The sequence below is a fragment of the Peromyscus eremicus genome, chromosome 1 (assembly GCF_949786415.1).
Source record: "Peromyscus eremicus chromosome 1, PerEre_H2_v1, whole genome shotgun sequence".
NCBI lineage: Eukaryota > Metazoa > Chordata > Mammalia > Rodentia > Cricetidae > Peromyscus > Peromyscus eremicus.
The window spans coordinates 133,381,182-133,405,665 of record NC_081416.1 but is presented as its reverse complement, the minus strand read 5'-3'; the positions used below and the strand labels follow the sequence as shown (position 1 = coordinate 133,405,665).

Below are 24,484 nucleotides of genomic sequence, written 5' to 3'. Positions count from 1 at the left end.
TACCTAACTGCCCAGCAGTCTCTCCAGCCCAGGTTTCAGTCTTGTATTATGAAGTGTGACTTGGAATGGATGGTGGGGATGACGTACAACAGCCTAAATACACTTTATGCCTTTCAACTATACACCGAAAATAGTTCAGGTGGTAAATGATGTGCTTTATTAAAATTTATTAAAATAAAAATAATAGTAAATAGTAAAAGTTAAATAATTAAAAACTTTAGAAATATAAAAGTATTCATATTCATTGTATAACAGTTTAATTGAATGTGTATGACTACTTGGACACGTGTGTATGTGTCCCTACACATGTATATTTTAAGACTGAATTTCATTGAATATTCAGTTTTTTTTAACCTGAGTTCAATTTTCTACTATATAAAAACATAATCAACTTTCTGGTTTCTAGGTTTGCAATGGCTTGGAGCAGCCAAGGAAGCAGCAACGCTCTGATCTCAATGGACCCACTGACAATAACAACATCCCAGAGGTAATTCCCTTCCAAAGATGAGAGTTCTGGACCAGAGTTCTCATGATGGAGTTGCTGGCCGTGTTATGGTCAACTCACTCTCCTAGTTCTTGTACCACCCAGGATCCTGGGAAGAGAGAGTTCAGATGAAGCCAACCTAGGACCACTGTCTGAGGAAGAGATGTGGGTTTTTTCGTCCTGGGAGGAGGGGACTCACATATCCTGAGGACTCACAGCTGCATTGTGCACTGTTGGTGCATTGCTGATGGTGTGGGGATCCCTGGTGCTCCCTGATGATGGTGTGGGAATCTTTGGTGCTCCCTAATCTGGTAGAAACTCAAGGGTAGCCTGGATTTCTCAATAGCAGAGTCATTGACATTTAGGGTGGACAGTCATTTTTTGACAGGCTTCCCTGTGCTTTGTAGGTGGTCTATGAGCGTCCCTACCCACTAGAAACCAGCAGCCACCACCCTGTACCTCAGTTATAACAAAATGTCTCCAGACATTGACTAATGTGCCCTTGAGGACAAAAATCATCCTGATGGAGAGCTACTGGTCTAAAGCAATAACATGGTTATCTGATTCAAATTAAGGCTTAGACAGATTATCTTTCCCCTCTAGGGTAGTTGAGACAAGATTGTGTAGTGCTATTGAAATGTCATAGCCATCAATGGACTGGCTTCCCAACTCCTTTATTGTGGTCTTGAGGACATTCCCAGGAAGTTCTCAGGCCCAGTGACTTGAGAACCATTGAGCTGACTACTCTTAAAGCTCCTTCCAGCTATGACATGATAAGCTAAGGGTCCTTGAGGACTGACTTGTGCGCTTGTGTGATCCTTTTCAGCATCCTGTGTCCCATAGAAGACCAGCTTGCTGTGTGGATCTGATTTCTTGGGAATACCAGCCATTCATGGGGTTAGACTGTTCCAGCCCAGGGTGGTATATATCTTGATATAGTTCTCATTAAGTCAGCCTTCTACAATGATTATGTTTCATTCTCTTTGTTATTTCTCAACAGACAAAGAAGGTGGCATCGTTTCCAAGCTTTGTGGCTGGTAAGTGACTTTAGATTTGATCTCTCGGGAGGCAGTTACACTTTATGTAAAAGCAAATGGTCCTTTTGTGTGTGGGTTTCCTCTGGAGACTCTTCCTTGGAAAGCACTGTTTCCAACAAGGTGCCCTCAGGCATTTGGCCCTTTGGGTGCTGCATTAGCTGTGGAGAGAGGGGCTTCCAGCTCATCTGCCTGATTCAATGCAATGAACAGCAAGGACCATTCATGTGTTTTACCCTCGCGAACTGCATCATAGACAACACGGAGGGCTGGATTAATGCACTGAGATGTGTCTATCTAAGTAGCTCATTATGATCTACTATTCATCAGGGTGGTTATAATGACATCCAAATGCTAGCTGTTCCTTTTCACACCCTCTCTCACTTTCTCCTCCTACCCTTTTCAAGATTAGCAGCGCATCTTCACATCCCATAAAGAGCAAAGCAGACTGACTTGATGGGTTGGTTCTGTGTCAGTGTTTGGGGTGGGGACACTCCTACTCGGCTTTTGATGAAGCTGACTTACAGTGGCCTCATGTAACAGGTGTCCCCACGGGGTCCCTGTTGGGTCCAACATCAGAGCAAAGAACCTCTTAAGTAGGCCTTTTCTCTGCCAGGAGAATGTTTTTTGCCTCTAATGTGTTATAATAAACAATGTGAGTTTTATTAATTCTTTCAATAAGCTGATAATTAATTCTTATGAATATTTATAGGAGCAAAGTAAATGGATCTTCAGAAACAAATGGCTTTAAACCTTTGCCATTCTGCTCTGCATTCATAGTAAATAACAGGGGGCTGGAGAGATGGCTCAGAGGTTAAGAGCACTGGCTGTTCTTCCAGAGGACCTGAGTTCAATTCCCAGCACCCACATGGTGGCTCACAACCATCTTTAATGAGATCTGATGCCTTCTTCTGGCCTGCAGACATACATGCAGGCAGACCACTGTATACATAATGAATAAATAAATCTTAAAAAAAAAAGAACATAGTAAATAACAGAAGCCTCCAAGCTCTCCTTTAAGGATGAGTTTGAGCCAGGCTTAACCAGTTCCAACTGGTTCACTATGTTGACTGCTATAACCAGCTTAATGCCAATTAATTTTGAAGAGAATCAGTTTTAACTGTGAGAACTCTTATTTAAAACTCAAGTAGACTGGACTCTATGATGCCCAATGCAAATAGGCTCAAAAGGGTTTTGCCCAACAATTTACTTGTGGCTTTACGTGTTTTTTTACTGGTTCCAATTGGCTCCAGCTGGTTTACATTAGATCACAGCAGGTGATTGTTGTTACCTGACTGGCCATAGTTTTTCAGGGCCTTATGATTGGCAGGAAGAGACCACACCCCTCTTGTCACTCCATGGAGGGGCATGACTGGGTTCTGATCTGAAGGAGGCAACATCAATGAAAAACATCTCATCTCTCCCTACTATTTTTCTTGTTGGGCTGAAGATAAAATGGGCACAACTCAGTCACAACCCTTCAGGGCTCTGGGGTCTTATGGGCCTAAGAAATGGACTTGTCAATAAACCATGGTTTTGTTTGGAAAGAATTTCAAACCGTCTCTGGACAGGGCATGGGTAGCAGAGACAGCGGGGCAATCTTAACTCTGCAAGGAGGTGGGGAAGGAGGTATTCCAGAAGCTGTCCATGTGTTCCATCTGACTGTATCATGTCGCTTTCTAGAAGGCTCATATGTTTGGAGCACCTGAGAGTGTTTCTTACCACATCAGAATGAGATAGAGTCTTCACACCAGCTCAGATGGTATAAACGGCTTGTGAACAGCTCACACCAGTATGGACAGCTCACACCAGTATGGACCACTCACACTAGCGTGGACAACTCAAAAATTAGCCCCAACTTAGGAGAGAAACTAATAGATCATTATGAAAATATGGAAATCTTAATCAAAGGCCAATCCCTTAATATGAGAGAATTCACATCCAACAAAACCTTCATGGACCAACAGTTCTATAAAACTACAGAAAGAGACAGTGATGAGTATCTATCACAGGAAAACCTAGACTATAATGAGCTTTAGAGACACATCTGGTGTTAGACACCTTTACCAGCTGGGATGGACTTGTGTGCAAGGACCCACTTGACATTTGCTTATGTAGCAGAGAAGCATGTGAGTGGTGGAAAGAAGTCTCGAGGGGAGCCACTGGCCATTGAGGGACTGTAATGTTGGATTAGCTTCCTGGCTTCCCTTGGTCTCATCTTTAGGCCTGTAACCTCATTGTCTGCAGGACTCTAGCATTGTTTCCTGCTCCAGCAAGGAAAAGAAAGGAAGGGAAATGTCCAAACCAACATTGTTGTCTCTCCCTTCACATTAAAGGATTTCTGTGAATAAGAGTGAGTAAAGGGGCTGGAAGGTGGTTCAGTTATTCAAGTGCCTGCTGTGTAAGCATGAAGACCTGAGTTTGGATCCCCAGCACCCATATAAAAAGTCCTGTGCAGTGATGCATGTCTGTAACCCCAACACCTTTGGGGGGGAGCTTGAAGACAAGCAGACCCCTAGAACTCGTTGGCTGCTAGCTTAACCAAATTCATGAGTTCTGGGTTTCATGTTCAAAAGTAAGGTGGAATGCAATCATGGAACATGCCCAACACTGACTTCTGGCCTCCACACACACGTGCCTGCATGAACACATACATATCACACACACATGCACATGCACACGCACACACACACACGGGTGAATATGTTATCTGTCTGAGAATTGTGTTTTCCATTATCTTTCTAAGCCTGTTCACCAGGTAACTAAGAAATAGTTTGTCAGCTCTATCAATGAGCAGCGTTGTTATGACAAAGATGCTTGGATTAGCAGACTGTATCTAGGTGGGGGAATGTCAGCTCTCTCAGTGAGTAGCAATGCTATAGTAAACATGACTGATTGGCTCTGTGTCTAGGTGGGGGAATGTCAGCTCTCTCAGTGAGTAGCAATGCTTTAATAAATATGGCTGATTGGCTCTGTGTCTAGGTGGGGGAATGTCAGCTCTATTAGTGAGCAGCAATGCTATGATAAAGTTGGCTCTGATTGGCTCTGTATCTAGGTGGGGGAATAATAATCATTGAGGGTGTCACTTTGTGTGATTCAGTCTGTCTCTTGGAGGGTCCCTGGAAGCTACATGTAAGTGGTATGAGAACTACATGACCATGAGAACTCTTGGCAACAGGAGGTTTTTAAACTGCATGAGGTCCATATGCTCTTCATAGTAGGTGCTTTGTATGCTCATAGCTGGGCCATCAAGCAGCCCAGCTATGGACAGTGCATGGACATAATTCTGTATGGATTCTGTGGAAGAGGCAAGTGATCAAGAGCTCCCATCTTATTCCCTCAAAACAAATGGCCCTGTGTCTAGTTGAGGTTCAGGTGCCCCAAGAGTCTGAATGTTTAGGGAAATTTATTAGAAGACTTAGGGGAATCCAGGTGTGATGGTACAGGCCTGTAGTTCCAACACTGAGGAGGCAGAGGCAGAGGAGCATGATTGGAGTTCAAGGTCATCCTCCATAGCAAATCTAAGGCCATTCTGCACTTTATGAGACCATGTCTCAAAAACAAAACACCTCGAGGATCTCTTCAATGCACTTGTTACCTCTCATGGGCAGAGCTGTGTTATATGAAGCCTCCAATCCCACCGTTTTAATGGTGAGTGAGTGGGGAACTGTGCACTGGGCTTTCTGTCGTAGCGGGGAAGGTCTAGAAAGGTGCTGATTGAACAAGCCCTAGTCTGCTAAACTAGTGCCTCCAGCTAGTGAGCATTTCAACCTTCTAGATGGAAGAGAACTGTGGTAGAAATGCTGAAGAACTGAGAAATAAATGCCCATGAGGCCATTGCTTAGGAGTGGGCACACACGCCCTTCTCAGAAGTCTAAGTTACCTAGAAGCTTGCTTTTCTGGAAAGTTAATGGGAGATGGCCTTTCACTCTAGCTCAGGCCTTATTTCACTTGGGATGCTTGTTACGATTTCAAGAACAACAGTAAAACTCAAGTGAGATCATCTTCATCCTATCATTGACCAGGTATCTTAGGGTTTCTGTTGCCGTGATAAACACCATGACCAAAACTACCTTGAGGGGAAGGGGTTTATTCCAGCTTCCTACTCTCAGGTCACACTCCATCACTGAGGGAAGTCATGGTGGGAACTCAAGGCAGGAATGTGGGAGCAGGAACTGAAGCAGAGACTTTGGAGAAATGCTGCATATTGGCTTCCCCAGCCTGCTTTCTTATACCATGCCAGACCAGCAGCCCAGGGATGGCATTGCCCACAATAAGCTGGGCCCTCCCACATCAATCATTAATCAAGAAAATGCCCCATAGGCTTGCCTCTATGCCAATCTTATGTAGTCATTTTCTCAACTGTGGGTCCCTCCTCTCAGATGACTGTTGCTTATGTCAAGCTGACAAAAAAGCAAACCAAAATCCTAGCCCCACACCTGGGCACGGTGTGGCCCAGCCCCATGCTGTTTACTATGCCTGTATCATGTCACCTGACCAGTTACCCCACGAGGAATATGGACTTTCTGTCCCATGGCACAGTAAGGCTAACGTAACATAGCTGATGGCCTGTGGCTGAAGAGGGATAATGCCATGCCTGCACTTAGAGCCATTAGTTCTTAGCCTGTGATTTCTATCCAATGTGCCCTTGATAATGAGGATAGTTGTGGGTGTGGCTCGGTGGTTGGCCCCATGTTTGGCATATGTGAATCTCTGAGTTCAATCCCAGCACCAAAAACTGATAGGTGGATAGATGGATGGGTGGGTGGATGGAAAGATGGTGAAAACCTGCATAAGAAGGTAGGCAACACCCAGCGGGTGCTTAGCTTGAGCCAGGCATGATTGAATTAAGTGTTCCAATATATCAGCACTTAGATATATTAATATCTAATATATCAAGAGTTGATATCCAATATATTAACTCTTCAGTCACTCTAATAGCAATAAGAGGCAGGTGCCATTACAGAGGAAGAAATAGAGGTTCAGTGAGAGTGAGTCATTGACTTAAAGTCACCAGATATGGAGTGGCTGAATGGGGTTGGAACCCAGGCTTTGGTCTCAGCTCATCAACCTTTTGCTGAGCTACCTAAGCAAAGCTTGGTATCAACAGCCCCTGAAGAGGAATAGAAGACACACCATTCAGGTTCCAGGGGGTTCACTGGAGAAGAGACCTTCAGAAGTCAGGAGACTCCTGAGGACTTCCATAAGTGATGAAAGATAGAAGGCACATTCAAGATGCCCCCCACTGCAGGATATGGTAGCTGGAAGCACATAAATCCAGGGTAGAGAATGTTGCAAGAGTTGCAGCCTGTGAACAATCTTGTGTAAAAGTCCAGCTTGCGTGTGCTTCTTAAAGCCTAAAGGTTGGTACACAAGCAATGGCACCTAACTGTGGCTGCATTAGTCCAAAATAACCAAGATCAGAAGCTCATACCCCATTCCTCAGGCTTGCTGCTCCTTCCATGAGTGATCCAAAGCTCTTGTGAGATATCCGCAATCCCAGCACACCACCTTCTGCTCTGGGCTAGGCCTGCCGTAATTCTCAGCCTCCTGTGTCAGAGTCGTGAGGTTCCTTAATGACCCATCTATTACTTGTCAGTGTGCCACACCTGGTCTGCATGCTGGCCAAGTGGAAGAATGGAGACCCTAGCCCATGAGGCTTCTGGTCATGCCTGAGACCACTCTTCTTCAAACCTTTCTTCTCTCAGGGGTTTTCACAGTGACAAAGCTACCGATTGGGTGCTTGTGTCCAAGATTTTACTTGCTCTTAAAATAAACACCTGGGGCAAGCCTGTCTAGAGGAGACCCCTGAATAGAGGTGTCGTCTTTGACCGTGAGGGGACAAGGCTCCTGAGATGGCATGGGTCTGGGGCAGTGTTGACAGTCTAGGAATCAGGTGATTCTGTGGGATCACAAGGATCATGGGAGTTCAAAGAGGGGTTAGAGAAGCAAACAGCTCTTCCCTTTTACAAACAAGATCATTTTTATTAGCACTCAAGGACAGGTATTACACGTTTTAAAATAGAGACTTTCATTGCTTAGCAGAGGGCTTGAAAGAGTTCTTCAGGATAGAGTTTGGATCAAGCCAAGATCTGCAGAAGCGAAAGAGTTCCCTCTCGAGATCCCAGAAGAATGTCTTTTTGTATCTGCACGGTACAGAAAACTCAGTTCAGACTCTCTTCTCTTTTGTGGCTCCCTCCTGAAGCTTCCTGGATGTATACCAGCTTACATACAGACTTTCCCTTCAGAAAGATACTGCACTGGCCAAGTGGGGTCTTCACCACGCACTCTCTTTTCTTGGTAAATGCTGGCGAGCACCCAGATCCAGCTGACTGTTTAAGCAGTCATCCAGGGCATGGCCCGTGGGTGGGCAGTGGCGTTTTAACTAGTCTGGTACAAACCAACTCTTTGGTTTCTGGCCAGTGCAGCAGTAAACAGCCTTGTGTTGGGATGTAAGTTGTTCCATAGAAATGCTCCTTGTATAAGGCAGGGTTAGCAGCTATGTCAACGTTAGAGCATGCTAACTTTGATGGACATGGCTGAAGTGCCTTGCAGGAGGGGACAACGGACCCGCCCTTGGTCCTTGTGCTAATCATTTTTATGTTGTCGTGACCAAATACCCAAATAGACAACATAAAGGATGAAAGATTTAATCTGTGTCACTCTGTCAGGGCTCCATGGCAGTGGGTCTGTGGTGATTGGGCATGTGGCGGGGCAAATCAGCTCACTGCATGGCAGACCAGAAGGAGAAAGACAGAGAGCCCCAAAGTACAGCCCCTAGCAATGTGCCTCCTACTTTTTTTAACTGGGCTCCACCTCCAAGAGCTTTCCTTACTTCCCAATGGTATCAGCAAGTTAATGAACCCACTGCTTAACCCATTGATCGGGTCAGAGACCGTGTGATCCGGTTACCTCTCAATCAGTAATTGGAGGTCACCTCTCAATCAGTGACTGGGTCACAAGACTTTTGGAGAGACACTTCATATCCGAGCTATAACCACTCTGACAGCTGTTGATGGAAGTACTGACTTCACATTTAGCACACTGTATCCTCCAGCTCAACGTTCTTACCCCAGGCACGAGGTACACAGTGGCATCACACAGATTTCACATACGTGTCTTTCCTCGGAAGTAAAAATCAAACACCATGCCAGAAGTTCAAAAGCTGAGCTAAGCCATTTGCGTCTCCCCCCTCCCCCAACTTCTTTTTCTGTTTTGTGTTGTTTCTTGGATAGAGTCTCTCTTTGTAGCCCAGGTTGGCCTCTGAGTCATGGTCCTCCTACCTCTGCTTCTCAAATGCTGGGGTTGAGGTACAAGTTAGCATGCCTGACTCATGTCTTTTCTTAAGCCTTTCCCGTTTGCTGCTATTGTGGCAAAGTAACTCAGATTTACTTACAAGAAGGAAGAATTTATTTGGGCTCATGGTTTCAAAAGTTCCAGTCTGTGGTTGGTTGGCTGTGTTGGAGGACTGTGGTGAGGTAGAACCCCATAGCACAGGGAGGGGATGAGATTCTACCTCATGGCAGTTAGGATGCAGAAAGAGAGAGAGAAAGGGTTGAGGTCCCAAATCCTCTTCAAGGTCACACCCCAATAACTCTTAAAGGTCCTATTACTTCATGATAGAGCCGTCAGCTGGGGACCCTAGCCTTTAGTACATGGACTTCTGGGGGACACTTCAGATCCAAATTGTTAACGTAGCATTTGTGGGGCTGAGGAGATGGCTCAGTGGCAAAAATGCTTACTGCACAAGCTGAAGGACCTGAGTCCCAATTCTTAACAGTCACATAAAAGCTAGATACAGTGGAACATGCCTGTAGCCCCAGTACTGGAGAGCAGGGGAGCAGGATGCTGGAGATAGGCAAATCCTGGGGGTAGGAGGCTTGCAGCCAGGCAGTCTGTCTGGAACCTCAAGTTTCCAGTTCAGTAAGAGACCCTGCCTCAAAACATAAAGTGGAGAGCAGCAGCAACACAGGAAGACATTGAACATTGGCCTTTGGCCTCCACATGCACATATGGGTGCCTGCACCCACAAGTGCATGCATACCACACACATCTACACACCCCAAAAACTACACGCAAACAAACAGACAAACAAACAAAAAACTTATTTTTTGTCCATTCTTTTATTGGACATTCCCCGAGATGTATTGGAATATAATTGGAAAATACAAAATGTGTTTGTAAATGTGCACATGTTTTGATATAAAAATACATTGTGATATAATCTCTACAGTCAAGCTAGTTAACACATCCTCCTCTATCACAGCCCCCTCCTGTGTAGAGTAGAGAGAGAACACTTAAGATCTATGGTCTTAGCAAATTCCTAGCCTACAGTCACCCTTTGATATGCAGAGGCTCCACCCAGATACCCAAACCCCACAGATTCTCAAGTCCTGTACAGCCAAGGGTACAGAGCACACTCAGAATCTGTGCAAGTTTATGTTCGTGGGTGCCGGATTCTTCCCTGTGTGACATACAATGCCTAACACAGGTGAATGCTGTACAACTGGTTGTCATGCTGTATCGTTTAGGGGATAAGAACAAGAATACATGTCTGTACAGGTTCAATACATACAGCTAAAGATCATTTCAGTCAGCGGTTGGCTGAACTAAAGATCGGGACTGAGGACCTGGTGGTGGTGGTCAGTAGCCACCATGCTGTGTGCTGGGTTGGCAGAGTTCACTGTCTGTGGCTGAATGTTGTTACACTTTGACCAATGTTCCGCCTAAGCCCTGGCCTGGCCTTTATGTTTCTTATGGACTGTCTCTTCACTTGAAAGAAGTGAGCTCTTTGATTCACACTGGGAAGTTGTCCCAGGCTATCCTTATCTACACTTTGTGGGTTTATTTGTTTTATTCTGTTCAGACAGAATTTCACCCTGTTGCACAGCCTAACCTTGAACTTGCAAGCCTCCTGTCTCGGTCTCCCCAAGTCTTCCCAGTGCTAGGTTCACAGGTGTGAACAGCCACACCCAGCCTTTGTTCTCTTCATACACACACACACACACACACACACACACACACACACACATGTATATTACTTTGCTGAAATTTTATGGGTTCAAATGATCAATCTTTTTCATTTGTAACTTTTAAGTCCAGCATAATCCTCTCATTGTTCAGATTATTTTTAAAGTTTTCATCTAGAACTTTTATATTTTTAAAAAAATAAATCTGATTCATCTGCAAAGTTTTGGTGTATAGATACAGACAGAGGTCACATTTTGAGCACCCTGTACCCAAACAGCTGACTAGCTGTGGCAGAACATCGTTGGTGTGGAGGGCTCTACCTTTGCTGGTTTGTTCTGGCTCTGGGTCCATCTGGGGATGGTCCACCGGGGTCCCAACTGAGGCTGCTTTCCTCACGGGATTTCCATGCGTTTTATAACTTGCTGGGGCTTGTGTGTTTCTGCCGCCACTGTTCTTTTTCACATCTTCCCCAGAGACTTTAGTGTGGCTCTTTTTCTATATACGTGTTTGGATCAGCTTATCTAGTTACACACACACAAATTCCTCTTGGCATCTTTATTTGGCATCCGCTCAGTTTATCTAGTTAGAGGAAAAGTGTCAGCTCTACAGCATAGACATCTCTGATGCCCAAAGAGGCTTCTCATCCCATCAGGTCAAATGTATTTATCTTTAAAGCTTGTTCAGAAACTCTGAGGCATATCCTTTTCATTTATCCTTTGGTCTTTTATCCCACTTGTTGTTTTGGTAAATGTTATCTTTTGCTTCATTACATTTTTCTGACTTGTTTGTAGGTCCAAAGAAACCTATTGATTTTTTTTATATTAAATTCTAAACCATTGGTTTGGTCAATTTTCTTAGTTTTATTCCCCCCTAATACATTTTTATGTGTGTTCTTGGCTCTTCCCTGGCTTAGAATCATACCATCTGCAAATCAGAATGCCTTCCACTTTCTCCTTTCTTGTTTTCTACCAATTCTTGCTCTTATCTCACTAAATTGGGTAGAAAATAAGGAACAGTGTTATATAATATTGGGATGTGCCCACTAGTTTTGAAAGATCCATCCTTTTAATTTGTTATAAAATGTTCACACATACAGAAATTAGAAAGAAAATCATACTCATCACCATGCACCCTCACCAGCTTCAGACTCCCAGTGCCCACCTCCTCGTGACCTGTAGTCTTAATCTCCATCCCCACACTCTCCCTAGTTTTCTAAAGCGATCCAGTTTTTCTTTTAATGATTTCAACTATGTATCTCTAAAATATGGGAACTCTATTGAAAACCATTGCAAGGCTATTGTCACAACTAAAAGAAAGCTAGCAGCCATTTCTATGTGTCATTCAGTGCAAGCTAGTGTGTGCATTTGCCCATGCGCAGTGTCCCTCCGACAGAGATCTAAACCAGGTCCTCAGTGAGCCTGGCTGATGGATTTTATAATTCTCTTCTGCCTCGTACAGATTCTCCACTCATCTGTTTGTTTTTTTCCTCTGATCTTTCTGTTGCTGTCATAAAACACCATGACCAGAATCACTTTAGGAGCAGAAAGGTTGATTTGTTTTACATTTTCAGGTGACCGTCCTTCATTGAGGGAAGTCAGAGGAGGAACTCAAGCAGGAGCTTGAATCAGAAGCCATGGAGGAGTGTGCTTGTTGGCTTGCTCAGAGACCCCATGCCTACCCAGCTTTTCTTATATAACCCAGGACCACTTGCTTGGGGAAAGTACTGCCCATAATGAGCTGGGTTCTCCTCCATCAACTAGCAATCAAGACAAGACTCCACAGACATGCCCACCAGCCAATCTAATCTAGACAGTTCCCCAAGGGAGACCTCCCAGTCATCCTTTCAGATGACTGCATCAAGTTGACAAAGCTAACGATATCTGCTCTCTTCTTCACAGTCTCGATGATGCATTGTGGAAGTCTATTCATTCTGTGGCATTTTTTTCAGCACCCTGAGCTTGGTTGGTTGCATCCTGAGGGTGTCTTCTGCATGGCCCTCTGTCCATGTTCAGGAAAATGGTCAGGGTTTAGATAGAGCCCAGTCGTAATAAGTTTGATTGCTTGGGCAGAGTTTCATAGATAGCATTACATCTGGTTGTCTCTCTTTCAGTGATTTTTAGCAGCAATAAATTATTGTCCAGATCCATTCATTGGTTATTCTAATAGAACCTTTTCCCTGCTGTTGATTCTTTGAACTCCTATGCAGACAAACTTTCCCTGATTATAGTGCATGCAAGAAAAGCTGGCTGCCTTGAGTTCTTCTCTTTAACAATGTTTAAAATAATGAGTTTCCCTACCAATCTATACAGGTTGACAGTAGGCCAAGGACTGTCACTGTGCATCCTTGGGTTGCAGCCTGGTGGGTGGCCTTGAAGACGCCGTGCTTATGGATATTTCCATGTCTGTAGCCAACTGGCTTTGTGCTGTTAGTCCCTCAGTCTTATGACCTCAGTATGTTCTAATATTCTGGCACAATTCAAAGCTATTTTTGTCCTGGGAATGGAATCAGTTAATCCTTTCATCATGGAGCTAGGTGGAAGTATTGTTTAGAGACCATAATCTAGGTGAAGTCGGGGCTCCCTGTGGAAGAGCTTAGGAAGTGAGCACATATGGTATGTATGTGTGACAAGGCCCCCAGTGATCTCTTGATAGTTACAGCTATGCAAACCCCTCATCCTGACCATGAGTTGGGAAAAGTGATTAATAGGATATTGCCTGCAAAATTAGGTTTGAGAAAAATAGGAAGAGAGTGGTGTCTGCATCACTCCATCTTGCTTGTTCTCTAAGGGAGCCAGGCTGCTCTGTTGTGATCCCGAGCTGCCCTGCAGAGAGGCAGCAGGCGGGGGAGCTAAGTCTCTGCCAACGACCATGGGAGGGAACTTGGAATTGGTCTTTCTTGTTTAGGCCTAAGATTGTAACAGGCTTCCCAGCTACCTTGACTACAGCCTCCACAGAGCCGGAGGCCCCAGCTGAGACATAGCTGGGTTCCCAAGATAATAAGTGTTTGATGTTTTAAGCCACTAAATTTGGGGGTAATTTTTATGCAATTATACTCAATAAACAATAACGAGTGTACTATATTTTCAAAGTTGCACTGCATAATGGTTCATACTGATATTTTTTGCCAGGGCTTCAGGGCTCTTGCATTCATATTCTCCTGTTCCTGTGTCTCAGGTTCTGATTCTCAAAGTGATTATGCATTTGTCTTACTCTGCTAATCACACTCCAGTTCCAGAGATAACAGTATCAGTGTTGCCAAGGATTTAGGGCTGGAGGCTCAGTTAGGATTTCTTGGCCTTCATTCTTGTCTTCATAGCAAAGCCTAGCAGGATGGACCACCAAATGACCTCAAGTAGGAAAGGAACCCTGGGGAGGCTCTGGGGCCTCCAGTGCCTCTCTTTCCATGGCAGCCTGTCCCAGACCAATACTGTGTCCTGCAGCAGCTATTTAAAATGCTTGGGATTCATGTTTAGTTTTTTGATTATGTCACAAATGAACATTTAGATTACTTTTAATTCTTAGAAATAAGCTTTTGTCAGTATGACTATGGAAAGTACTTGCATGGGTCTAAAGTCAAACACACAACACAGGGTTTTGTTGTATGCAGAGGTGTCCAGTCCTGGATCCTTATCTCCTATCTTCTCTATGGATACTTCTCCATATAGACAGTCGTTTATCACATTTAACATCGCCTTCTTCCGGTTTCCAAAATACTCTCTTCTTTGTATAAACTTCTAAATGGACACATAAAACATAAAAGACCTTTTTAAGTTTTATATAGGATTTTATGGAAGGGAACGTTATATGAAGTTTCTTTACATACTTGGTTTATGTGATGGTTAACATTTCATGTATATTTATTGTGAGCTTACCTTCCCCGGTTTAGGTAAGTGGGGGTGAATTTAGATTTCTTTTCTCCATCATGCCTTTTTTCTAAACACTAGTCGTAGCCATGTGCTCAGGAACTGCATGGTGTTAGTCACCTTCCAAACTGCTCCACAGGACTCCACTGTAGGACGGCTCCTGTTCAGCTGTGCGTGGGGACTTCCTAGGTTTTTGCCTTCACAAATAATGCCATAGAAAAGTGCATCTTCCTGTTTGACCAATCTTTTCTTTTTTTCTTTTCTCCTTCCTTCCTTTTCTTTTCATCTTTTCTTTTTCCTTTTTCTTGGAAGTCAGCCACCCAGATACACAAGCTAATGCTTACAGTGTCCTCAGCAGAGCCGGGGATTGGGCTGGACTTGGCTTTGGCCTTTTCTTCTCCTCCTGCGCCCACTGACCCTTGTCATTCACTGTGTTCTAAAGCACCACACCGTGTCACTATGGTTGTCCCTCTCCATGACGGCTTGACTCTGTCAGGCCTGAATTTACAGGTAGCACCATCTATGAGCTGCACAGGGGCTCCTCAGTGGCCCAAGCTGCTGCAGAGTCAAGCTTTGCTTTGGGGTAGGCTGCTCTAGAGAGGGAAGCAATGTCGACCCCAGAGCCCTTCCTGAGGGCCTGGAGGCCATTCCTTCCCCTCTTGAGGCCTTCTTCCCATGGGTTGCCTCTTCATGGACCTGGGTGGTTGCCCTGACATGCGGTCTGAAGACTCTCCCGAGAATGACGTATCAGATTTGTGGCCTTTCTGAGGCCGTGGAGACAGGTGTCCCTCGGCACCATAGTCCTCACAAGATCCAATGCCTATTCCTCCTCACTCCCTCCCACTGAATCCATCTGTCTGTCTTACATATCTGCAAACTAGCAATCCTATTCTTTCCTTGGAGCCAGAACCAGGGAATGGTTCACAGCCCGCACCTGCCCACGTTCCTCCCCCCATGGGCTGGATCCCACCTGCTATCCCTTGAAAATGCTCCAAGGTCACCGCTGGCTGCCTTGTCAGGATGCCTGGTACATGGGGGCCCCTTATAGATGGCCTCCTGCCAGCACGGCACAGATGGGCTTCTCTCTCTCTCTCTCTCTCTCTCTCTCTCTCTCTCTCTCTCTCTCTCTCTCTCTCTGCCCCTTCTTGTCATGATGCCTGGCAGAGCTGGTCCCTGGGGCCTCCCTCTGCCACCTCTCTCCCTGTCCTCTCCACAGTGACTCACCCATGCCTGCAGCTTCAGCTGGCACCTCTCAGGGCTCATTCTTAGTCTGCTGTCTAACCTGGGCTGCCTTCTAAGCTGTTCTTGGAAGGTGCCCTGGCCCCTTTAGCTAAACTGGTCCAAAAGTCCCACCCCAAGGCCAGTCCTTTCCGAAGAAACCCTTTATAGTGAGTAGAAGCTCCGGCCATCTAGCCAAGGGCAGTCTTCCAATCCCCCTCAACCCCACCTCACATTCAGCCCAAATTCTGGCTGACTTTCTCCGTCTCCGTCATCCTCCTGGTCTATCCCAGCATCCTTTCTTGCTGGCTTGGAGCCCTGCAGTGGCCACTTAGCGGCTGTCCATTCTTCCTCTCTGTTTTCTCTCTCTGGAGAAAGGGGTGTGGTTGGGCTACTCCCCTGGCTGTTAGGCCAGGGTGACCATCTTTGGAAGGGCTGCCAAGTCCTCACATCTGGCCCGTGCTTTTTCTACGCTCTGACTTATCCCAGCTGCTGGCTTATTCCTTGCACCAGGTCATCGGGACATCCTTTAGTCCTCTGACTTGCTTCTCTCTCTGCCACCCCAGGACCTTTGCACCTGCTCTTGCCTCAGCCTGGAAAGCTCTCTTCTCTGACTTGCCGATACCGTCCAGTGTTACAGACTTCCACTCACTGGCGGCCCCGCCCAGCTTCTTCAAGAGGTTGAGCCTGCTCCTCTTCCATTGGGGCCACACCCTCCCTTCCCCATGCTCACCACAGTCCATCATGATGAGTTTATGTTGGCCTGTGGACTGGTGTCAGCCTCACCCTCCAGCCAGTGAGCCATGTTTTGTGACATCACAAGTCCTCACAGGCTGGATACTGATTTGGGGAGAGTCCTTTGACCTTGCTTAAATGGTCTTTCTCATACAGTGGGATAATGAGGTTGATGTCATGGGATTGTGAAGGACTGATGGATACGACTCTGCTTTCACACGGGGCTGGTGAGTGAGACATGGCGGCTGCACCTGGGGCCTCCCAGCCGCACACAGTTCTGCCCGCCCGGTGGGTGCTGTGCTCCAGCCCCACAGCTGTGCCCTCTGGCACCCAGGGAGAGGTGGGCAGTTTTGGAGCTGAGGAGAATAACGGAAACAGACGGCTGTCCAGCAGCCTCTGCCCACTCCTAACATGCAGGATTGTCCTCCCCAAGTAGCAGAGATGGGCGATCCCAGGTACAGCTCCACAAGACCCCAGCACTTCCCTGTCCACAGAGCCGGCAAGAAGCCTCAGGTCCAAGTGCGGACCCCAAGGTCACACATAGAGCACAAGGACTCTCCAGGGCAGGACAGCGGGCTCTCTAACCATGCTGCAAACAAAGGCTACTTCAGGAAGGGAAGGAAGAACAGTGTCCTACACCCCTGTCAACTGCACACACGGGACATATGCTGTGTGAGTCAGAGGTACATCAGGAAGGGGCGCGTCGCCCTCTGGGGACTCAGGCTCCCCTGTCCGTCAAACGTTTGGAGTTACTGTGCTCTCTGTCTCCCTCTGCTGGTGTCAGCCAAGCATTGCTGCTGGAGTTTGGCAAAGGATGAACAAGTGCCCTTCACACACAGGGGTCTGCGCCCTCTACTGCTCTCAGATCAGTGAGGAGCAAGAGTCCTGCCAACAGTCTCTCCAGGCGCATGGCTGAAAACAGACACATGAGCCTCATGGAGGTCCAGAAAGCTGGTCATGTTGTCTGGGGAACTCATGGAAGGATCTGTAAGACTGCAGCCTCTGAAAGTGGGAGTCAAAGTCAGAAGAGAGGTCCGTTCCTGCCCCTCCCTCCCCCAGGAGGAGGGGACACTTACCTGGCTGAGACCTTGGTATTGGCTGAGTTTCATCAAGGGTAGATAAAGTCGCTGCACCAGCTGCAGGACACAGCAGTGCCCCTTTTTCACACACACACACACACACACACACACACACACACACGCATACACACACATATTATTATTGCATTGGGCCCCACTTGGGGAATGCAGGCCTATGAGCTGCCCCTTGGCCATTGATACAGACATCTCCAACCCGTGTTTGCTGGAGAGAATGAAGCCCCAGGTGGCCTATGGTGGACAAACTGAAGTCCTTCAGTCCAAAGTCCCAGAAGTCAGGGTTGCAGTGTCTGGGTTGTGATGGTTCCTGTCCCTTGTGTTGTGTGGCTTCTGAACCCCCACTGGGTGGTACACCTGCACAAGGGCCATCGCTGCCAATAGGCAGCTCCAGACCTAGTGCTATGGTGCTTTTGATAGAAAGAGGAGCCTGATGAGGCCCTGACCTTGGAGAGCTACAGGGACAGTTGAAGCTGGCTTGTCTTGGGGGCAGGGTGTGGGAGAACTAACTCGAGAAAGCTAGTGTGGATCTATGACTTCCAGAGGGTACTTGGCCTGGGAAGTTCCTGACTGGGGAGGAGTCTCCCGATTCTACTCTGCTCTACTGTGGCCACCTTGCAGTTTGAGCACGCCTGTCCCACCCCCGGGGCTTGGGGAGTTCACGAGGCCTGCCCGGGTGCTGCACGGGGCCCCTGCTTCATCCTCTGTCATCTCAGCTGTACACTCAGAGCAGGTTCAGAGGCCCAGCAGCCCAGAGCTGAGAGCCAAGGCCTTGATTCTTCTCTTTTGTTCTTTGATAGTTTGATACAGGTATATAATTAACGCTGGTCATTTTCACACCCCTTTACCCCATCTCATCCTTCCCTCTCCTACTGAAACCTTCCCCCAATGAGTCCCCTCCTTTTCCGGCTCCCTTTTGATGTCTTCGTGGTGTGTGTGTGTGTGTGTGTGTGAAAGAGAGGGCACTGTGTCTATTGGCAACTTACATGGCGTAGGTGAGGGGTTCTTTACTAGAGCATGACAGCTTGTCAGTGGTCACATCACTGAAGAGAGTGACATGCCTCCCTGAGCCACCATTAGTAGACCTAGGGAGGAGAACCCTCGTGAGCCCCTCTCTCTCCCATGATGAAGTGTTGAGAGACCCAATCTTTTGAGGCAGCCACAGCTGCTTGGCGTTCACGAGTCCCTTCTCGGAATGGCTCTGACCTCATCGGGAGTTTCTCTGAGTGTTGTGACCCCCCTGCTCCTTCTGTCCCCACTAAGGGTAAAGGAGCTGGTTCCCAGAGCAGTGCTGGCTCAGAAATGCCATCTCCCTGGAAGCCGGCACCTGGCCGTCAGATGCCAGACTGGCTTCCCTCAGGTGCCAGCAATTCCTTCCAACTTCATAGCCATCTTCTTTCATCTAAGTTTGGGCTAAGATAATCACAGGCACTTTGCTGCTTTAATAATTTAAGGTGTCTTCCACAGAGGCTATTGCTCTCCACTCAGAGCCAAGAGCTCCTCTTTGCTGGAAGCTCACACCCCCTCCGTTCCCAGGAGGAGCACGGGGCCAGTGGGCAAGGTCCAGACACAGCCTGTGCCACCCCTGGCAGCTGCTCGCTCTCTCTCTCCCCCTCCCCGTGTGTGTGTGTGTGTGTGTGTGTGTGTGTGTGTGTGTGTGTGTGTGTAGCATGTGTCTATGTGTACATTGGGGCACTGGTGGCCAGCACTGTGGGATAGGATCCTGATGATCTAGGACGGAGTTCTAGGTGAGGGGAGCTCCACGAGAGTCCATGATGGACTGACATCCACCAGAGAGCTTCAGCTGGATTGGTCTTTCTGACCTGAGCCATCACCAAGCTTGATGCTAGTGTGGGTGGCCGGAAGGAGTGTGGTAACAAAAGTATCACCCGAGCAGCAGGATGTAGCTGCACTGCCCATCAGCAAGGGGACAGTGGCAGTGGTAGGAACAACCTGTGATGTGACCATTTGCTGGGCATCTGGGTGCATTCTGGATTGCCAGTTTTAACCCAGAAAGCCTGAGCTTATCAGCTGCAGATGGCAGAGCCCCCAGACAGCCCTGGAGCATGGCTCCTGCCCAAGGATCTCTAGGTAGAACTGTGTCAGCCAGGTCACATTGGCTGTCATGGTGAAGTGGGGTAAGGGGACATATCTCCACCTCTGGACACAGGCTTGAGAAAGGACCACCTCCCTTCCCCTTTGAATTATCACATCTACCTTCCAACTGTCCTTGGGTTCTACAGTGGGACAGACCTCTTCCCTGAGGATGTGGAGTGGCAGGGGAGCTCAATGGCTTTGCACTGGTGTAAGGGCTGTGCCAGCAGACCAGAAGTCACCGGAGCTTCCATCTATGCAGGATGCTCAGGGAGGTCCTGACCAGCAGCTGGAGCAGCCTTGTAAGCCTACACCAGGTTGCCTGTCAGCTGACTGTGGTCCTACCTGATATTGTGAGCAAAACTTTAATAGGATACACCCTGCCCACTCCTTTCCATATTTCAGCTTTTGTATCTCAAGTGCAGAAGTCGGTCCTTGCCACAGACGGGACAAGCCCAGAAATAGTCACCATCTGCCCCTTACAGAGCATGTTAGTAGACCCCCTCACTGGAGCTGCGGTGCCCTTTCAGGAGCCATGGGACACTAACCTGTGGCTTTCAATATTACGATTTATTAAAATTAGTCATTCCTCCCTTGACGTCTCTCAAGAACTGGTTCCGAGACCCCTTCGGAAGCCAGTCCACAGCTGCCAGCATCCCTTGGATAAAAATGTAGTTTCCACACCCTCCTTCATACTCGAACTTATCTCTAGATGTCTTTAAAGTACCAGCTACAATAGAAGTGCCATGTGAACAACAGTCACACTGTATTCTTTCAGGGAATAACCACAAGGGAAAAAGTCCGCACTTGCTCAGCATGGACACAACCATCTCAAGTCTCACTACACAGTGCATGATCTGAAAGATCCCAGATGTGGGTCACAGATACAGAGCGTCAGTCGGCTGCACCTTCGGGAACAGTCAGTCTTTAGTGGAAGCGTTCAGAGCACCAGTGGCCATGGTCCTCCTTGCCTTGGACAGCGGAGGTGGAACACTCCATCAGAGCTTCTGTTTGGCTGCCATAGTCTAGAGGCAGCAGACAGAATCAGGGCCGTGCTGCCCCGCTGAGGCCTGGGTTGGGTGGGATGAGAAGCTGCAGGCTGGCAGGAGCCCCACTGGAGAGGGGAGGAGACAAAGTCACCGAAGAATTCAGCACGGACCTTCATGGACCTCCATGAGAGGGTGGAAAGTGCTGCTGTGTTTGGGAGGACAGCAGGTGTGGGTCACCCTGGAGGCTGAGCTACCTTGGGAGACAGTCGCCTGGGTTCCAGGAGTACCCCTCATCACACCATTCATGCAGAGCTGTCCAGCCATGTGTCAATTGGGTGACTTGGACTAGTTTCCCCTGAGCTGCAGATCTGCTGCACAGCTCAGTCCTCTGGCTTCACCCTCCTGGTCCCTGTGTACCTTGTGCTGGGCTGGGCATCTAAGCCCTTGGTTCCTGGTGGATCTCTTTCAGGAAGGCACTCACTCTCTACCTCCTCAGTTCCAGGGCCCTGTGAGCCGGAAGACCTCATCGATGGCATCATCTTCGCAGCCAACTACCTGGGCTCCACCCAGCTGCTCTCTGAGCGTAACCCCTCTAAAAACATCCGAATGATGCAGGCTCAGGAAGCTGTCAGCAGGGTCAAGGTGGGGTGCTTCCGGGCCCTGAGGGCTACTGGGGTGGGACCCTTGGGGGGAGCGCTGAAGTGGGGGAGTACAGTGGGGTTCAGGAGCTTTGCCCAGCACAGAGAGCAGGCATGGCCCAGCATCTCCAAAGAGACCTGTAGCCAGGCTGGTGAATGTTCAGCTGGGCATAGTCGTCCCTATCTCCTTAAACGTGGTCCACTCAGTCACTGGGAAACAATTTTTTCAAAGAAAAGCTGACAGTTATGAAGCATTCCAGTCTTCAAGCATATCTGTTTGGAGCCTTAAATCCTGTCCCAACCATGTATTTTTAGCACCAAAGTGCTTCTAGAAGCAGGGGATATACATCAAGTGTCACTCAAATGCATGGCTGCAAGGAAAACTGGCGTCCTCAGAGCTCTGTAGGCTTTTTTGGACTGTGTGGTGTTTCCAGTAGGTGATGACGGGCAAGGGAGAACATGAGACCATGTCAGTAAAGCTAAGTAAGGTCAAGGGGAAGGGACATGGCAATATGAGTTGGTGCCCCACCCTGTATAAGGTGGAGCTTGAATATACTGCCAGCCTGTGGGAATGAGGAACTATGTTACCCCCCTCACTGTCCTCACTACCCACTAGCCTCCTTGGATGGAACAGAGGGCACCACGAGACCATCTGTGCTGGTGAAGGCAAGGCAGAGCAGGCAGAGCCAGGGCTAAGCCCAGCCTGCTTCTTTCCTTAGACCAAGGTTCTGGGCCCTGACCCACCTTGGCCTGTTTCCTGGTACCCAGTCCCATCCTTGGGTATATGGAGTGGTCGGCAGACATTTCTACCCCGGGGGTGGCAAGCGTGAATGGTCTCTCTTTCCTGTGTGTTCTCAGCACAGTGATGATGGTCCACCGGCCCAGACTTGCAGAGTTTGAGTTCTTTCTATTAAGCACAAGGCTGCAATAACTTTGCCACAGCTTCCTTCCTGATTTTCTTTTCTCTTCCATGCTGCTCAGAGGATGCAGAAGGCTGCTAAGATCAAGAAGAAAGCGGTGTGTAGGACCTGTTTGGGCCTGAGACAGTGGTGCTTGCGTGTGTGCGTGCATGCGTGCGCATGTGCATGCGTGTGTGTCTTACTCTATGAATGGGGACTTCCGGTAGGAATTCAAGCAGTACTACCACAGAGCTCGCAGGATTTTCTTCCATGTTAGGAGAATGCTGGGTTTCGGAATGAAGCCACACTTCATGCTTATTTCGTTGTCCCACGTTAATCAACTTTTCTTATCTACTGTCTCCCATGTCCTGGAGCATGGCTCATGTCTGCAGAACTCTGTTTTGCATGGACACTTCTAAACAGGACATTTGCTAGGACAATGTTCTAGTACTCGGCTTCCCGCATATCGTTAACTACATTGTTCTGTTTCTTGGGCCCATTAGTTTTCACCCTCTAAACTGGGATGAAGAATAGTTTGTCTTGGAACTGCCCTCTCTACCAGATGTGATTCAATGGTAGAGCACCTACCCGGCGAGCAAAGGTCTTGGCACACACACACACACCAAAAAAGAAAAAGAAAAAAGAAGAAAAAGGAAGGAAAAGAAAAGGTTTTTAAGCCTGAGTAGACTTTCAGAAATTCGGTTTTTTGACCTAGTCATTTCATAAATGCTGCTTACTTTCTATGTACTTACACGAGACACCAGCAAACTTGGTGTCAGAGGGCCTTGGGTAAGGCCATGGAGGTGCAGCACAGTAGCTTGTTATCTGCCCCCCTTTTCTTTCCTTACATTTCAACAACAAGAGATTTAGTTTCCCCTGTCCTCAAAGTGACAACGTTTTCTGGTTCTGTGGCCAAAGGACCACACATGCTGGGCTCCCTTCCCTACAGTGGAAGTCTGTCTACTGAATAATTAAGTCACAGTCTCTGCTCTGTTGTGATGGAGGGTACCATCGCAGGCCCCCAGTGACCACACTGAATTATTCACCCCAGTGGGCAAAGTGGGTTGGGGGGGTGGTTCTTTCTCAGTGCCACTATGAGGGAATGAGGGTCCCCACAGGTGTGAAAAACAATCAGAAGCTGTCCTTCTTAGGGGCAGGCCTTGAGGAGCTATTCAGCTTCAGAGCAGGGGGTTGAAACACAGCTCACAGACTGAGCTGCTTCCAGTAGGGGACACAAACGAGGTGTGACAACTTCTCCCTGTACCTGCATGGCACTGTCAGGTGATGCCTGGCCCTGTCCTGCATCTCTCATTACGATCTTTGGAAGGGTGTCCACGTGATTATGAACTTTTAAGTAAAAAGGAAGGGCTTGGGTCTGAACCGAACCTCTTTGAGAACATTTTCCCCTTCCCCCATTTCCTGGAGTCTCCAACCTCAAGAATGTACTTGGAGCGTGGTGACAGTCACCATCATGGCATCCAGCAGGAATTAGCCAAGGGACCCCGCTTGCAGCCAAGGGGGCCCAGTAAGACCCCAGACACCTGCTGTGGCAAGCGGCCTCTTCTCCCTGTGTTCTGTACCTTGAGAGCTCACACTCAAGAGGGGATTCCGCACCAGGAGTGCATGCAGGCTGCCAGCGGCTGCCCCATTTTGGATTAGTGTTTCCTTCCATAGCACCTCAGGGCCACTATAGTCAAGTATGGGGCAGTGAACTGTGGTCAACTTCACTTCCGGGTTGTGACAACATCTGTTGTTCTTTCTTAGAATTCTGAGGGCGATGCTCAGACACTGACGGAAGTAGACCTCTTCATCTCCACCCAGAGGATCAAGGTTTTAAATGCTGACACGCAGGTGAGCATTTGACAGACTGTTGTCCAGAATCATGATAGCCAACGGCTGAGCCTGGGGCCTCAGGAGAGCGGGCATCCAGCTGCAGAAAAGCTATCCCCAGGAGGATTGTGCTCCTATGCCCAGGTTCAAGTTACCTTTATTTCTTTGTCATTGTCAGGGAAGCAGGAGGTGACACACTAGACCCGGTGATTCTCAACCTTCCAATGCTGCGTGCGACCCATTAATGCAGTTCCTCACGTTGTGGTGACCCCCAACCAGAAAGTTATTTTCATTGTTAACTGTAATTTTGCTGCTGTTATGAGGGGTAATGTAAGCAGTTTTAGAGCTAGGAGTTTGTCAAGGGGTTGCGACCCACAGGTTGAGAAGCCCTGCACTGGACCCTCTGTGCCCTTGATCCCTAGCACCCTGAGTTCTCGGCAGAGGTTGACAGTCTTGCCCATACTGTTTGCAACATAGAAAATGCACAGCAGTGGTTTATAATGACACCACGATTTCTACTGCTGACTCACGTTGCTCGGTGAAAAGGTCCTCCCTGTCTTCCCTGCTCACTTTCCTGCTAGACGCTGAGAACCTTGTTGTTCGTGGTGATATTTTGGTGCTCTCCCTCCAACGTTT

The 24,484-nt window shown here is 47.8% G+C and overlaps 1 protein-coding gene across 2 annotated transcripts in view; it reads left to right on the top strand.

Moving 5' to 3' along the window:
• The window catches only part of Apba2 (amyloid beta precursor protein binding family A member 2), a 114,703-nt gene that overhangs the window by 74,986 nt on the left and 15,233 nt on the right, over positions 1-24,484 (top strand). For both annotated transcript variants that reach the window (XM_059273425.1, XM_059273417.1), the window contains exons 3-6: positions 407-487; positions 1,485-1,521; positions 20,978-21,123; positions 23,783-23,869. In XM_059273425.1, coding sequence (XP_059129408.1) covers positions 407-487; positions 1,485-1,521; positions 20,978-21,123; positions 23,783-23,869 — 351 coding nt within the window. The remainder of the gene's footprint in view (positions 1-406; positions 488-1,484; positions 1,522-20,977; positions 21,124-23,782; positions 23,870-24,484) is intronic.